This window comes from Hydractinia symbiolongicarpus, chromosome 14, assembly GCF_029227915.1.
Source record: "Hydractinia symbiolongicarpus strain clone_291-10 chromosome 14, HSymV2.1, whole genome shotgun sequence".
NCBI lineage: Eukaryota > Metazoa > Cnidaria > Hydrozoa > Anthoathecata > Hydractiniidae > Hydractinia > Hydractinia symbiolongicarpus.
Window position 1 is genome coordinate 11,358,031 of NC_079888.1, and position 16,334 is coordinate 11,374,364.

General features: G+C 33.1%; 1 protein-coding gene across 4 annotated transcripts; it reads right to left on the reverse strand.

The window, feature by feature from the left end:
• Positions 1-1,737: 1,737 nt before the first annotated feature.
• Positions 1,738-16,267, reverse strand: LOC130625027 (uncharacterized). 4 transcript variants are annotated; one of them, XM_057440112.1, is made up of 12 exons: positions 14,999-16,267; positions 14,568-14,684; positions 14,073-14,238; positions 13,560-13,952; positions 13,190-13,373; positions 12,535-12,618; positions 10,984-11,076; positions 8,662-8,717; positions 8,262-8,382; positions 8,112-8,146; positions 7,586-7,736; positions 1,738-2,427 (listed from the first exon to the last, which is right to left on the reverse strand). In XM_057440112.1, exons 1-12 carry the CDS (start codon positions 15,007-15,009, stop codon positions 2,141-2,143), a joined length of 1,698 nt encoding a protein of 565 aa, XP_057296095.1. In that variant the 5' UTR covers positions 15,010-16,267; the 3' UTR covers positions 1,738-2,140. The 4 variants fall into 4 exon arrangements, with proteins under 4 accessions (XP_057296095.1, XP_057296094.1, XP_057296096.1 ...); XM_057440111.1 differs by having other exon boundaries at positions 14,568-16,267; XM_057440113.1 differs by having other exon boundaries at positions 2,373-6,847; positions 14,568-16,267.
• Between the last annotated feature and the right edge of the window lie 67 nt (positions 16,268-16,334).

The window sequence follows — 16,334 nt, forward strand, 5'->3', positions numbered from 1 at the left end:
ATCAATCAAGCTGTTAAAAGCTGGACAGCAGCGTGTAGAGTGTAGCAGCCCTATGTGAATTTGACTTCACTCTCAAATCTACCAAAATCACAAACCAGCTACAAAAAAATTCGAATAAAAAAAAAAAGATTGTCTGATTTTGTTGGCTACCACATAAACTTCTGTACTAAATAAGGGGATTCCGACAGACTTGCGGCTTTTTGCCCGATTGAGGGCCTTGTGTGAATTTTTACGTGAAATGTAAAAATATAGAAATGCTCAAATGTTCGAGATTTTTATTGCGTTTATTGAGAATGCACGTTAATTAGAACATGGACATTAAATTTTGAGCATACGGCACACAATATATTTCAAAACTAATTCTGTCAGTGCTTTTGGTTATTTACTTGATGTTTTTGTACTAGGAAATTGATATAGTTGCGAGCCTACCAGAAGATGCACGCAATATTGCGGTTATAACAGTGTTTTCCTGGAAAATGCGAAGTATGTATTTTCCGCTGAAATGTTGAATCAATGGCTTACTTTTTGAGATCCTTGAATTTTCCCCGAGGTCCACTTATTGGACGGGTAATAAAGCGTGTACGAAATGTATCTTCCCAGCCTGATATTCTTGCATGCTATGTTCTTTAAAAAAAGCGTGTAGCGAAATTTTCTTGCATAAATTCTAGCCATCATTCTCGATACAATGTGCTGAAAACACCAAGATTCATACGTTGCTCATATATAGCTCTAACTACTCAAAATCTGTTTCCTTCTCTTAAATTTTTTTTTTCTTTTTCGATGAAAAAAAATAAAGACAAAAATTTTCCAAATTTCCAAATCGCCTTCATCTTGTAGTATTTCACATTTCCCGTGGTGGAGTTGCTTCACATTTTGATAAACGCACTTACACGCAAATAATACCAATACAATTTGATGGCTTCTCCTTATTGACAATCTTTACTGCAAACATCATTCATTCATAAAAATCGATTGAAATGACGACTTACTGTTGACAAGTCTGATGAATGTTTATAAACGCAGGATGATAAAATAAATGTAGTGTTTGTGGTATGTTGTAAAGAATTTTTTTTACCACGGTTGTTCGAACTGATTAGGTCCGACATGTATGTTATTTTTGTTTTCTGGAAGCCGTAAGATATGATTTTAAAGATTTGGATAGACGTCGTTGTTAAGAGTTAAAATAGCTGTTTTCCGGGAAGTGTTTCGAAATTTTGGATTTACAGCAACTTAATTTTTGAGTTTGTTTATATGTAGCTGGTTATGTTTTAATAATACTCTGTTCTTTTTATTTATAGTGACCATTATGGTTGCTATGGGAGTAAAAGTTATACCACGCTGTATAAAGCCCTTTGTGTAGGCTGTATAGCCAATCACCGATGCGAATTTCCCGTATAAAACCAGTTAAAAATAGCCATCAGGTAACGAAAGATAATATATGAAATTTAAATTCCTTTCCAGGTATAAACTCAGCCATAAATTTACAGAAACATTACAGTATCCTTAACATAGCGTGCGTGTTGGATTATGCATCGGCAATTACTTGTTCTACAAAACATGAGGTAAAATTTTTAGTGCTGTCTGTTCTTTTTTTCTGACAAAATTTCCGAATTAACAAAGCACCAATTGGGCTGTCAAAATTTCGTAGATGCATTACGCACGAGGTATCCTGCAGTTGCCCAGAATTAGCCACGATACTATTCGCACGAGGGTTTCGAAATTTAGAGAATACGAATATTATTATTATATATAAGGTTCCTCGCGTGATCAAACTCGAGTGAATGTAGGGGATTGATCGTATTTCGTATCTATCATAAGTTTTATTTTTTAAATTACAAAAATTTCGAAGAGCAACAAATATTATATACAAAAGTTAAATGCTATTTCTGCAAAATGTAGCTACTTGGTCGAACTTGCAAAAATGTCAAGAGCACAAAAGATTTTTAAGTAATTTAAAAGGACAAGAATTTTGCTGAAATATGAAAGAATGCGGATTCTGTTTGATAAAACTTACTGACTCTCTCTCCCTCTCTCTTATACCGTTTTACAATACTTGTTTCAAACAAAAGTTAAAAAGCGGTAAAACTTCATAGAAATAAAAAAGTGAAAGAATAATTTCGTCCTTCTCCCATCTATTTAGTTACATAAATCCTCCAAAGCCACCACCAGCACCTAAGTCGTCACCAAACCTTGGTCTTCTTAAAGTGTCTGGATGTTGCCTACGACCAGGGTGAAAATCGTCATCATCTGGCGACATGGGTCCTACCAGATCGTAGCGAGCACCTGGTGGCCTCCTAGCGTTGCTCGGATTAGGCTGTCTATCGCGTAAAATATCTGGATGAAAGGGAGACGATGGGTCTAATCCTGGTTGATTGGGAAACCCACCTGGATGGAATCCGCCGGAAGGGTAGAGATCATAACGGCCTCCTGAAATATATCGAAATAAATTATAAGTTTAAGACAACAGATAAGTTCACCAAACCAACATGAAAGCGCGGTCAAGTGGGCAAGCTAGTATAGGGTTGAATACAAAAAAGTATAGGCTTAATAAATTTAAATTACATGTACAATGCCCGTAGAGTCGTTCTTAAAAAGCAAGAGTATCAATTGTGTTGTGGAGCACCCCAGCAGGACCTTGGCAGTCAACGTTTTCAGACTCACTGTATATCATGAATGGCTTAAAATGTATATCAACCTCTGTTTTAAAAGGTAAGATTCAAGACACAGAACAAGAAGCCTTGTGAATTGAAGTTTTTTACCATTAAAAATTAAAATGGGCAACTCACAGTTTTTAACAACCTGAATTATTTTAAATTAAAGATCTTAACCAATTATCACGGGGGGAATCAATGAATATATATATTTCAAAATTCAAACTTAATTATTATAGTGTATTTTCAAATTACATACAACTAAATAAATAAATAATCCAGATTTTACACATAGTATTCCTAAAAAAATAAAAACTTTAACCTAATTCTATATATCTATATTTTCAAAATATATATATTTTATTTACAAAATAATTTTAATTAATTAGTTACATTGGCTACTTCGGTGCCATGGGCACAAAAAATTTACCTTTTGTTTAAAGTTAAAACTATCTTCAGTTAAATGGAAATAATTGCCATATGTTTTTAGACTGGTGTGGTAAAATATTTTTAAAGACGATAATAAACCGTTCTTGAGATCATATCAGTTTTAATAAAAATACATGTTCAGAAAATTAAAAAGCCATTCTGATGATGGAATAAGTTAGATATAGTATGTGTACTTGGTCTGTTGTCAACTTCTTTATCCAGGACAGAAAAATGGATAGTATGCTTTTAGAGCGTAGCGTTAGAATAATAAAAACTAAATTTATGTTGGTAAAAATAAGGTTCACTGGATCTCTTTGTAATCGATGTAGAAAAATGCTGGAAGATTCATGACACAAATCTTGTTATGTAAGATTGATGATTGAAGTAATTACTCCTTGACATGCTGATGGCGGCTGTTTCGATAACAACTGGGCATACTTTTCAAATTCAAACTAGTTGCTGGATTGAATTTATAATCTGTAGCTAGCTATAAATTTTTTTAGCTTGAGTCATAACAGCTAAGCCATTCATTTGTTGTTCAATATTTCGTTAGTAACAGCATGACAATGACAATTGTGTTATAAACTTAAAGTGTGGTAACAAAAACTCGAAGTAAAACTTCGCCCACAACAACTGACAAAAGTTACGTGCCACACCACTTGCTTATAGTAACCTAAGTAACTACAATCTTTAAGTGTCGAGACACTTTTTAAAATCTTATATATTAATTCCCTTGCGTGAGTAAAACTGTGAGTCCACGACACGGAAATCACGGAAATATATATATGATATATATCTATATATTTATATATTTTTTTGTTTATGACATTTCGTGTTTTTTAAGAAAACTTTAAACCTTTTTCGAGAGAGTTACTACATGCCAACACCGAAAAAACCTGTTTTTTAAATTCTTATTTGATAGAGGTTTTTGACATTATGGGAAAATTTACGTAGCTTTTTCACATTTTTTGATTTTGTTGCCGTATTTACATGGGTTTTTGATTATTTTATTTATTTTTTTGGCGGGGGAGGGCGGGGGAAGGATTTACATGTTTTTTTACATTTAGGGTAAAAAATGTACAGGGAAGGCTGGGGTGATTTTCCATGTGTATACATGGTATATATAATATATTCAAACTGTTTTGCTTTTCTTTTGAAATTTTGTGTTAACTTTTGTGGCACAAGGATCATGCAATATACCGAAAGAGCTAACTTTTGTAAATTTGACTTTACACCTTGCAAGCCTTTCATGTTTTTATATTAAACTAAGAAATTCAACTCTGACATTATATATATATATATATTCCCACATTATATATATAAATTCCCACATTATATATATAAATTCCCACATTAACCCTGAAAATTTTAAACATTTTCCTGGTTCTTTTTTTGGTTTGTGAAGTTCTTTTCCTCCAAATATTCTGAAATAAAGTTTAGAAATTACTTATTTTTAAAATGTAAATTTAATTTGTTTCAAATTGTGGTTTTGACATTTTCATGTAAAAGTTTGTGGGCAAAGACATAATCAGCATGCTAAAAGAACTGACTTTTCGTAATTTAGAATTACTAAACACAACCATTTTTTCACATTGAGTGTAAACTTTTTGTGCGTATGGCTTATATTTAATACACTAAAAGAGCTACTTTGTTGATTTCAATTTTATACTCATTGTAAGCTATTTTTTTCTTCTTTTTGACATTTTGAATTAACTTATTGTTGTAGAAGGTATATAATATACATGCATATAAAAAATGGAATTTTGCAAATTTCTGTTTTACCACTCAATTTTTACATTATATATATATAAATTATTTGGGACAGAATGGTATGAAATAGACCAAAATACCTGATCTTAGTTGTTTTTAATTTACAGGCTGTGTCTGTGAAATTTTAAGGGGAACATTTTATGGAAGACAATGGCATGACATATACTGATAGAACTGATTTTTGTTGTGTTAATAGATGTTAATCTGAACCTTTTTGACATTTTATGTTAATTTTGCGAGGAAGGACCATATATGCACAGAAGAAGTATTCGATTTTACACCTTGCAAGCTGTGTTTTTCTATATTTTTTTTAAATTCTTACCGAGGAGGACTCTGTGCAATATATCGAAATGACTGATCCTTCTCGATTTAAATTTGATGTGTTCTAAGTCGTATATAGTTTTTGAAATTTTGTGTAAGATTTAATGGGTAAGGACTAGATGCAATATGTCAAAAAAACTGATGTTTGTTTAATCAGAAGCACTCCCTACAACCATTCTTCTTTTTTACAGTTTGTGAAGCTTTTGTGGGGAAAGAGTGTATGCAGTATCATCAAATAACTGATTTTTGTTGCAAACTGTTTTTCTTTGGCATTTTGGATTAAAATATTGTTTTAGAGGGCATATGCAGTAGATATATGTACCGAAATAATTAAATTTTGCAAACTTTGATTTTGTCGTTACCTCTCATTTTTTACATTTTGATTAAATTTTTCTGGGAGACCGTTGGTATGCGAAGGACCAAAATAAGAGATTTTAGTATTATTTAGAATTTGTATTTTGTTTTGCAAAATTGGTGCAAAAATTGACATAAAATGAACTTATATATAGATTGATTGCTGTTGTTTAACATGACTCATTATGACTTATAAAAATATTTTATGAAAATTTGTGACAGAATACTATGTGAGATTTGAAATTTTGTTTACTTTATTGATGGTAAAACAGCATGCAAGTTGCTAAAAAGACTTTATTAATTTTAGGTTTAAACACCGTTTTTTGTTGACATTTTGTCTAAAGTTTGGTGAGGAAGGACCATATGCAATATATCAAAAAACGTTTTATTGCATTATAATTTATCCTTGCAATCCCTTTTGAACACCTGAGATAAAAATTTCTACTTAGGCACAATTTATTGTTTATTTTTCACATTTTGTGTCAACCTTTGACAGGGTTTGCAATAAACTAACTGATTTTACCATATACAATGAGAGAGATTTGTGTTTGACATTGATTAGCTTTTTTGTATGTGACGTTTTGAGTGATTTAAATTTTATGGGTGAGATGTATGTTGAAATGCTTTTGAAAACTTCTTTCCGAATAATTTTCGCATTTGTCAGATGGTCAGAGCAGTAATTTTAGTAGATTTAGATTTTAAATGTCACATATATACTGCAGTTGTTGGACACCTTTAATGTTTTTTGGTAATTTATATAATAATACAGATGTAAGATGCGCTCTGCTGTATTGTTTGTTTTTTGATGGACATATATCTGCTACATAAATTAAATGAGAATACAGTGGATTCTTCCACGGGAAACAGCTAGTTCTAATTACTTACACACTTTCACCCTGCACCCCCCGGACAATATCGCGCTCAAGTTTTTGAACACAAAAGTTTGCTACTATGACTTTCCAATATTGTGTGAAGGGGGAGGAGATAAAAAAAGAAACGTAATTCTGTATTTATCGCCTTTTATGCCAATAATGGTCAGTTTTTGCATTTGTTTTGACTACTTTTGGCAAAGATTGTAGCCAACGTATATAAAATTGTGAAACCTCAACTAGTAATTCTCTTAAGCAATTAACATTTTTACAGATCTGTGCAGGCTGTTAACTCTGATCACAGTTTTGACATCAATCAGTATTGGTCTTACTACCAGCTTTTTGTTTATGAACTAATAGACAGCAAGACATAGGGTTAGTGTATATTTCAAAACTTACCAGATAATTTAAACGTCGTTGTTCCGTTTAGCTATTGCAATGCAATCACCATACCTGAACAGAATTGTTCAGTGAATTTTCAAGCCTACTTGCGATTGAAAAATAGATTGTGTTTGTTTCGAGTTTTCCGTCTTCAAAGATTTCACAGCGCGTATCAGTTATTAAAAAACAGTTGTACTTGCGAGTTCCAGGACAAGTTATATTTTGTGAAAATTACGATTTTTTGAGGGTGGAGGTATCCACGTGACAGGTTCATGCGTCTCAATATTTTAAAAAAAAATCAGGGAAAAATGGCAAATGCAAAGGCAAAAAAAATCACAGGCTACATCATTCGCGCTACTTTTTATGCTTCTTGGTAGTTTTTAATGTAGGCTTTAGCCTGCTTGGTTTATAACTGTATTCGGCCCTGTAGTGGTTACATAGTTTTCTTTGAAATCACGAGGTCGGTGATTAAATCAACAGCTCGGACATGTGTATCACGTGCTATTACTCCAGGTTTAAGTCAGCCCATGCCATGTAGAGGAAATTAGGTAGCCAATGCCGATGTGGTATCTAATCTATGCAATTAGAACACATATTCGGAACATTCGAGTAATAAAAATTCAGAAATAAACAAACAAACTAACAAATAAAGGAACTCGTTAACCCTATCAAAAAATAACTATTACCGTTCAATCAAAATAGAGCGGTTTTAATTACAGCCAACGTAAAAAGGGTTCGCGCTAAAGGTTTGCATTTTACCGGAGCAACAGGTTAGGCTCCTAGCAACCAATCGTTACAAAGAAAACTTACCGATCATTCCAGGTATCCTTGGTGAAGGGTTTGGGTAAATCAAGTCTGGTCCCACATCAAATTCTGGTCGCAGTGGTGTGCGTGGAGCTCTCAAGCGTTGTTCTTCTCGTAACAGCTCTTCACGCCTCATTACGTACATATGTTTGACTGTCTGTAAAAAATTGTGATGTTATGAGTAAACTAAAAACAGCAAATATCTGCAGAAGCAAACACAGTGAAACCTCAATAAAGTGGACACTTGCGAAACAAAATGTTTTATAGAGATGTTCGTTTTCTAGATGTGTCCATTATAAAGATACCACACTGTGAGACACTGTTCAGGACAAATCAAACATAGAAGGGTCTGTTGCAGAGGATTTTCACCTAAGGGAGAATTAGGTGGTGGCCGTGCGATTAAGTGTGGTTCATACTAAGCCATATCTTGAATTTCTTTCTCGGTGGTCATCTTTACACTTGCATTGCAAACCATGCGAATGAAACTTTTACTGTGTTCGCCTTTAACATTAAATACTCAATCCATCCTTACCTGCTTATAGGAAGTACCGACGGGATTAGAAGTGTCTATAGAAAAAAAGGAGACAAATAAAATCAAATAACTATTTGGATTCCCTCAGGGTCAGACAATTTTTTAAACGCAGACACACTAGGAATTTTTTTTTTAAGATCAAGTACATACTAAACTCTCTTTGTAGTACTCGTCTCCATATCGACTCATCGCCACACAATACACGCAGCTCACGTGCCACCTGTGACATGCGACAAATACTGACTACATCCAGAAAACACAGCAAGCGGAGCTAAGAGAATGATAGATGTAAGGAGTTGTTAAGATTTAAAATGTATTGTAGTGCAAAGACCTGGACAGTTTTTTATTCATCGTGCTCTCGCACTAAATTTAATGCATATATCATGTGTTACCGCGGATCACCTTTCATTCGTATAAGCGGGAAAGAGTTTAGTGTGTGAGACCCACAACCAATTGAAATAAACTGACAATACAAAGTATTTCGGTGTTCTCTGACGAGCTTCTAGTCTGGATAGCCTGGAAAAATGCTTGGAAACTAGAAACAAATTACCTGAACTTCCTGAGGAAGAGTAGTAAAACTCAATATATTACCATTCACACCAAGTTCTAAACAAAAGGGATATCTTATTGATCTGTTTTGTAAGCGTAAGGTCAAAACATTAGAATTTAGTACACTGAGAATCGACTTTCTTTCAGATTTTAAAGTGCAAATTTGGTACGTAATTTGCATCCTTATAAGGGCCTACACAATTTTTTAAAAGTAAATTATGTGGTTTTACTAAGAAATCTGGCTTTTCTCTTTGTCAATATAAGTCGTTTGGGCAATACAAATACCCCATTCGCTTCAGTATTGCAATTTAAGGAAGCATAACGGAAATGCAGCCAAAATTGTTAACGTGTGAGAGAATAAAACATCGTAATAAAAACTAATTACAGTAGACGTCCGTTAATTCAAACACGCAAGGGACTAAATTATTTGTTTGAATTAACGAATGTTCGGATTATCGGAAGTTCAGAAAAAACAAGAACTTTAATAAACGTTTAAAGGTGTTATGCTAATATAACTTTATTATAACTTTACTACAACTTTTTATAAAAACCTTTTAACGTGGTTTGCTTGCTGATGGGCAAGGCCTCCAAATTCCTTGAAAACTTCATTTAATCGATAAATTGAAAGAAATTTTGCCACCATTGATGCAATAAAAATAAATAAAAATGAAAACGTTTTTTTTATTTTCCCTTAAGATTTTATTTATCCATACACAAAATTTCGGGATCTTTGGGACTAAAAAAATGTTCGAATTAGCGAAATGTTCGAATTAAGCAGCTCAAAATATAAGACTTTATTAAACCAAACTCAAGGGACTTGGTAATTTGTTCGAAATAACGGAAAGTTCTAATTATGCGGCATTCGAATTAACGGACGTCTACTGTACTTGTATAAAACACCGAACAAAATGAGTTTACATATTCGATATCGAATATTGGTAGCAGCTCTCACCCGTGGTATAATTGTTTGATTTTTTTCAGCGCGCGTGGAGATTGCAATCAAAATAAAATGCAATGCAACGAAATCGTTTAGAATTTTGTTAACCATTTCTTTGTTTTTTTTAAAGTACAATTCGAATAATTTGAACATTCAAATCGTTTTACGAGAGCTTTTTCTTATGAAAACACTATCGACATTTAAAATCAATCTTCTAGATGTGGTGGTTGATGACACTGCATGAAAATTAATTAATACAGGGTTCGTTGCAGTTAACCAAATAAAAATTCCATGACCTCGCCAAGTAGCACGAAAATGAGATCATTTTCCCTCACCACTAGGCTGAAAAAGATTGTGAACGAAATGTCTTCTTCATCCCTGGAATGAATCATTTTCCTGACTTTTCCTGACTTCTCTTAAGGACAGAAGCTTTCGCGGGCAAAAACTTTTGCGTTTTTCGAGTTTTTTGGTTCATTTTCGCGAAGTTAATTTCTTTGGAAAATATAAATCGCGAAAGTTGTTTTACACGAAGTCATAGATATTTTTTAGGTTGCGAAAATTTTTTCACCACAAAAAAAAGAAAAAAAAGAATTTCAAAGTTAGTTTATTTTTTCTATAATCGACAACTACAATAACATTTTGCGTTTTTACTCTTCTTTGATGCTATGAACATTCCCAGATATCCCGATTCCGTAAAACAGTATGCAGACTTTTGATTACTAAAAATAAGACAAAAGAAAAAAAAAAAGAGAATTGTTGTCATTTTTGAAAGATTTTCCCTTGCAAATGAAGTGATTTTTGATTTTAGCGAAAGTTTTTCCCTGCGAATTTTGTCCCAAAATTACAATTTGCGAAAGTTTGTCGTTTCGCAATTTTTTGACCTCGCAAAACTTTTCATCTGCCAAATTTTTTGCTCCTATAGTACTTGCTCAAGGTTCTAATTCTCGCTGACTTTCCAGACAATATGAATTCTTTAATATGTTACTCGATTGCGAATATGATCTTGATTTGTCTCTTTGCAATTCTGTCATGTCGTGGTTCAGCGTGGAAGGGAGGCGATGTTGTGGACATCAGAGAGAAGTGAATTGGCTTTAATGACATGTTACCTATCTTCTGAAGACGTTCTTTTGCGTAAGAAAAACGAATTCCCAGGCTTTTTTAATAGTTTTTAAATTATCTGCCAAGTATGGGTAATAGGATTACTGCAATGTGTTGATTTGAAAAATAAACAAATACAGGAGAATCTAGAATCTAGGAATTGTAAAAGTCCAAGAAGTGTACATGGTCTAACATTTTTAAAGGTTCAGGCTTCGTACTAGGTCATTATTTTTTGAGAAATTAATTTTGTTTTTGCAACACACTGTACCTGCTAACATAACTACTCACTTGTTCTTATCTCGTTTAAAATCTTCGTAGTAATCGAGTCTTTTACTTTTCGCGACAGTTTATTCAGATTGGTGTATATTTTCTCTGGATGTCCTACAAAATGCAAAACGCAACATAAATTTAAAACGTTCACTAAGAATCACCAACATAACTTTGTCTTGATTTATTGACAACTTGAATGCAACTAACATTCTGCTATGTGTCATTGAAGATTTACTTTTTGGAGAACACAGCAAAATTTGGAACGGTTGGAAGAAACCTTGAATGATAGGAAAACAAATGAAACGGCAAAGCCTCCATCAACACATCAACAGTCCACAACCGCATATCAAGTTTACTGTTAAACTTAAAAAAAATACCAACATCGCTTTCCTTGACACACTTGTTCTTTAAATTCCTATATTTTCTTTAAGTTATAGAATTTTAGACAAATATCTTAGTTGTAGGACTTACAACAAATTACAGCTACTTTTGCATACACTTAAATCTCTATTTTTTTCTTAAAATTTTTAAAATCCTACCAAACGTTCTCTAAAATGATGGGGAAAAGTCCTTTAAAATCCTTAAAATTCCTTTAACTTTAAAAACAAAACCTTATGACCATCCTGTGATGTAAAGAAAGAATAATCTCTTCATTGGAACGCGCAAAAAACGCCATCTGTTACAAAAAAGAAAGGATACAAAAAATTGGACTTAAAAAATGAATACAAACAGTAATTGCGCTGCATGAAAAAAAGATAAAGAGAAGATTCAATCTAAAAAATATTATTTAAAAACTGTGATACCGTATGTATAGGCGAAAAGAAAAACAAAAATTTGACTAGAAGGTTCAAACACATGACACGTTAAGAAATGAAGACTTGGGTGAAAACTCAACAGCTTGATTAGAATGAAAAGACCATAAGCAGAGTAGGAAGGACAACAAACAAAGAGAAAACACTGTAGTATGTGACGAATACATAAACACGGAATCTTGTACCACTTTTCCAAAATTTAATCTATATATACTATAAGGCGTTGTCTGTATTTGCGCAAACTGTACTGTCTGAAGTGAAAAAGCTGTCATTCCTTGCATGCACATTTTAGCAACTAATGACAACGCAGAATCGCCCATAGGAGCCTTGAACGGACACGCCCGTTCAAGTGTCAAATTTATTATAAAATAACATGCCATATCTTTGCAAACACAAGTTCCACCAAAAGCAGGATGCCGGGTGTACTAGAATGTTTCTTTTCTCACTAAATTGAACATGAATGTTCCTGATATCACTTATGCGTATTATCCCGGCGTATCCTAAGAATTATTTTCATTTTTTGCAGTGGTGACATTGCTAAGGATAGAAGCAGCATTTTTTTTTCATAGGTTGATTGTATGTAGCCGTACAAGAGACAACATCTCCTACTAACTTTCCCAAATTTGGCTACCAGCCTAGTTGTTGCCATATAGGTCCGGAAACTTCCCGATGATTGGTTAATTTAAAACGTCACCCCCTGAATTTTGTTCAAAATCTTGAATTATATCACAATAATAATGTAAAAATCATTCAATACCTGCTGAAATCTCTACACTGTTTATATATTCTGCAATCTTAAGTTTGACTTGAAAGACACCAACGTCTTCTTCATCCAATGTACCTGAATAGAATATCAATCACAAGACCAAAAAATCACAATACAAGACACCATTGGATGGTCAAGATATTATAATATCATCACAATATTTCTATCAACAATAGGTGGTTACAAAGTTGGCACATGTAAGTATTTTGCGTGCTTTCTGGTGCGCTTATGTCCTAAATCGTTGTGTGTGTGTGGGCGATTGCATGTGCTATCATATGCCATTCCTCAAAAAGCTTCCTTAAAAACAGGGCGGATAAATGTTAACACTACAATTTAAAAGGGTAGTAACATACAGAATTTTATTTCAGTTTATTTACATACACGAGACTAAATGTTTGACATTCAACTAAAAGGTTTCTTCCTTTCAATTAAAAATATATCGGCTTAATTATCGCTTAAATATAGGGGCAACATTTAGCTAGGCCAGTTACACAAATTTTATGAAAACTTCAACTATTCGCAAATTTCAGCAAGTTTCTTTAAATTTACATTTACATAGAATCAGTCTTCTCAAAACCGTGAAAATTTAACAGGATAACATTTCGCTAAAAATAATCTCGTTATCATCCACAAATAAACTGCATACCTGTAATAAGGACTGACTTGCCAGTTACAGAAGCAGTCACACAACAATCCATGTCTCGTGACGTATTATGCGTGTAGTTTAGTCGATATAAGCCCATTTCAGAGTTTTTCCAATTTGATGGCAATGCGATGGTTGAGCGACGGTTTTCAGCATCAGCAGAATATGTCTTGTTTGTGCGTGTAACCTGCGAAAAAAAGCTTTGGAATTGACAAAGCATGTTGTTTTGAACAGGTAATTATAAAAGAATAGTAAAAATCAGTTTAAAGGAATGATTTAATGTAACAAAAAGAATATAACAAGCATTAGTAACTGGGGGGGGGAGGGTGTCACACGAAGATAAGAAGTTAAAAGGACAGAAGAAAACACCAACCTTGTTTTGAAACCCAGTTTCCAAAATTAGCGCATGTGCTGCTAAACATAAATAATCTGCCTCTGTTTCACACTCGACTCTATTAACCAGCTCACGAAAAGAGTATGTAATACCGTCTTGTAAAAACAACGGAGGTATTTTACTGCGTGATTTATTAGTAGTGAGTTGACTTTCTGATTTTAACTTTTCAGCATTCATATTTTCTGCTGTTTCAAAGTTGCGTACGATGTCTTCTTTCTTTTGTTCGTTAGTGCCTTGTTTGTCATCATGTGATTGACTCGATGACTGGTCTTGATTACCACCTAAACTCGATTCCCCAAGCATGTTCAGAAGTTCTATGGCATCATTAAAGTTAGTAGCACCAAACGTTAACACTGCTTTCTCTGCAGAGTTCTAAAAAAATATCACAAACCTCTAAAGCAGCTTAAATTTTAAGGGTTTTTTAAAAGGTTGTTTACTCAAAGAGGCACATATGCTTGAAAATTAACCCTGATAAAAGAAAAACAAGATTACCTTTTGAAAGCCCATCTGCAATAGTTGAGCTACTAACTGTAAGCTGTCGTCCATTTTATTATCAACAATGTGTAGAAGATCACCTGATACTAAACCCATACTTGATAACGTTTCTCCAGCAGATGAGGTCATTTCGTCTTTACCGTTCAGTGAGAGAAACCACTCACTATAAGCAGATGTTATTGAAAAGTCAATTAATTTTTTGTAACCAGCATTTCTGCAATGTAACTAGTTCCAGAGTTTCTAACCGTTGTATTTTTATTCCTCAGTAATTATGTTCTTTTTCGCTAACGATGCCATAGTCACAAAAGTATCAAAAATAATTTATGTGCACATAATAGGTGATGTTGTAGGGTATGAAGCCTTTGTCCATAATGTGCTACGTGAATCCTTGTAGTTTTATTAGTTTTGGATCACACTAACTCACTTAAAACCCTAGTTCAAACTAAAACCCATTACGAGTAAAAACCACACAAATCCCAACCTCATACGTACCTTACTTGACATATTGCTTGGCATTGTTGCAAAAGATCTTGTAGTGTACCTTCATCAGGCACATCAATGGTGGTGCGAGTAGAATTATATTTAATTCTCAATTTCATATTTAGGTATCTAAAACATTCGTAGCCATGGTCATTAAAAACATGTAGAAAGTTTTCATACTGCATAAGGTGCAATGCTATCTAGTAAAATCTTTTATGTCTCTTACAACAAAGTATAAAGAAGTAAAGAGTTGATCAAGCAAAATTGTGAGACTGTAACAAAATACAACAAGAAGCCCTGTGGCTTAAAGATTTCCGCCATTAGCAATAATCTGAAAAAGGAACTGAACTTTGAAGAGGACTGGGGGAACAAAATCATTGTATATTCTAAAATTCAATTTTTGATTATTATTGTAACTGGAAATCATAGCTAGCACAACTTACATAAACTTCATTTAAACATCACATTTCTCTATAAGAACAATTTTAAAAGAAAAATAATAATCCTGAAAATTGATGAACAATAAAAACAAAATAAGAACAACGGCAAGGCTGAAAATTTATCTATTTTCTCTTTTTCTCTGAAAAACAGCTAGGAAAATATCTTTAAAGGTGACAACATTTTTTTTTTTTACATAATCAGTTAGGAAAGTTTATTTTCAGACTACATATTCTTATTTTTTTCTTTTATGACACATTGTCACGATTCTATAGCTATAAATCTTTCACCAAAAATATTCAGCCTCAACAATTCCTCTAAATTAAAATTCATGAATAATTAGCTTTAGTCTACGTGCTTGCAAAATTGTACGGAGCGAAATGACGTTAATAACATCAAAGATGGCGCATTATAAGGCGATCTTCATTATGCTACACTGCACGAGCTTTAACTTTCGATTATAAACTTTAAAATAAAGTAATGTTCATTGGATAATAAAACAATTTTTTGAACTGTTAAGATTCTTATTGGCTTAAAACTCAATTTAGCCTTGTTCTCAGAAAAAAATCTGTCAAAACGAGGATTTAAGCTTTAGCCTGGATAAGTTTTAGGCGTCCAGGCTCTGGGCTCTCTCTATCTATCTATCTCTCTCTATATCTTCCCAGGCGATATTAAAGATTCCGCCTTCGCCGGCGAAAATCAATAATAATCTCTCCTTTTTTAAGAAAACAAAAATAATCATGATAAGGGTTACTTACAGACTCCCACTGATTGTTTTTGCATAGTGCGTCTGTTTTACATTAAAAGTTCATTGAAACATGCTTTAGGTACACTACCTCTTCAGAAAAGAAAATATATACATTTGAAATCATGGAAGACTCATGACAGGCTGAAAATGAAAAATGAAAAAGAATCATTTAAATTCTAAATCTTAAACTACAAAATTAAGTTCAAGATTTTGTTTAATTTTTAAACTGGTCTGGTCACCCTGTGAAAGTAGTAATCAGGACATTTAATAGTTTAGGCCATCCAGAAAAGATCAGTATTGTTCCAATTAGTGGCTTGTCGAAACATAAGCAAAATGACAAAATGCTGCGGGAACTCAAAAATTTTCAAAAAAGAAGAACTTCAAAAAAACCAGTTTCTCACAGTATACATAGGCTCCTCTCTGAATACCGTTTTTTTAAGACATTGAAAAAGAAAATATAATAACTTCTTCACTAAACTAAAACACAACATAGAAAAATAAATTACTGCAGTAAACAACTCAGGAAGATGGGTAAAACAAACTGTCCTCTACAGATATATGTTACCTCATTACTCCAAAAACTTAAAAAAACA

Coding starts and splice junctions, on each gene's coding strand:
- LOC130625027 (XM_057440111.1), bottom strand. CDS start 14,740: ATGCAGTATGAAAACTTTCTACATGTTTTTAATGACCATGGCTACGAA. Junction 12,619..13,189: donor CAAGTCAGTCCTTATTACAG/GTATGCAGTTTA, acceptor TATTCTATTCAG/GTACATTGGATGAAGAAGAC. Junction 7,737..8,111: donor TCGGTACTTCCTATAAGCAG/GTAAGGATGGAT, acceptor AATTTTTTACAG/ACAGTCAAACATATGTACGT.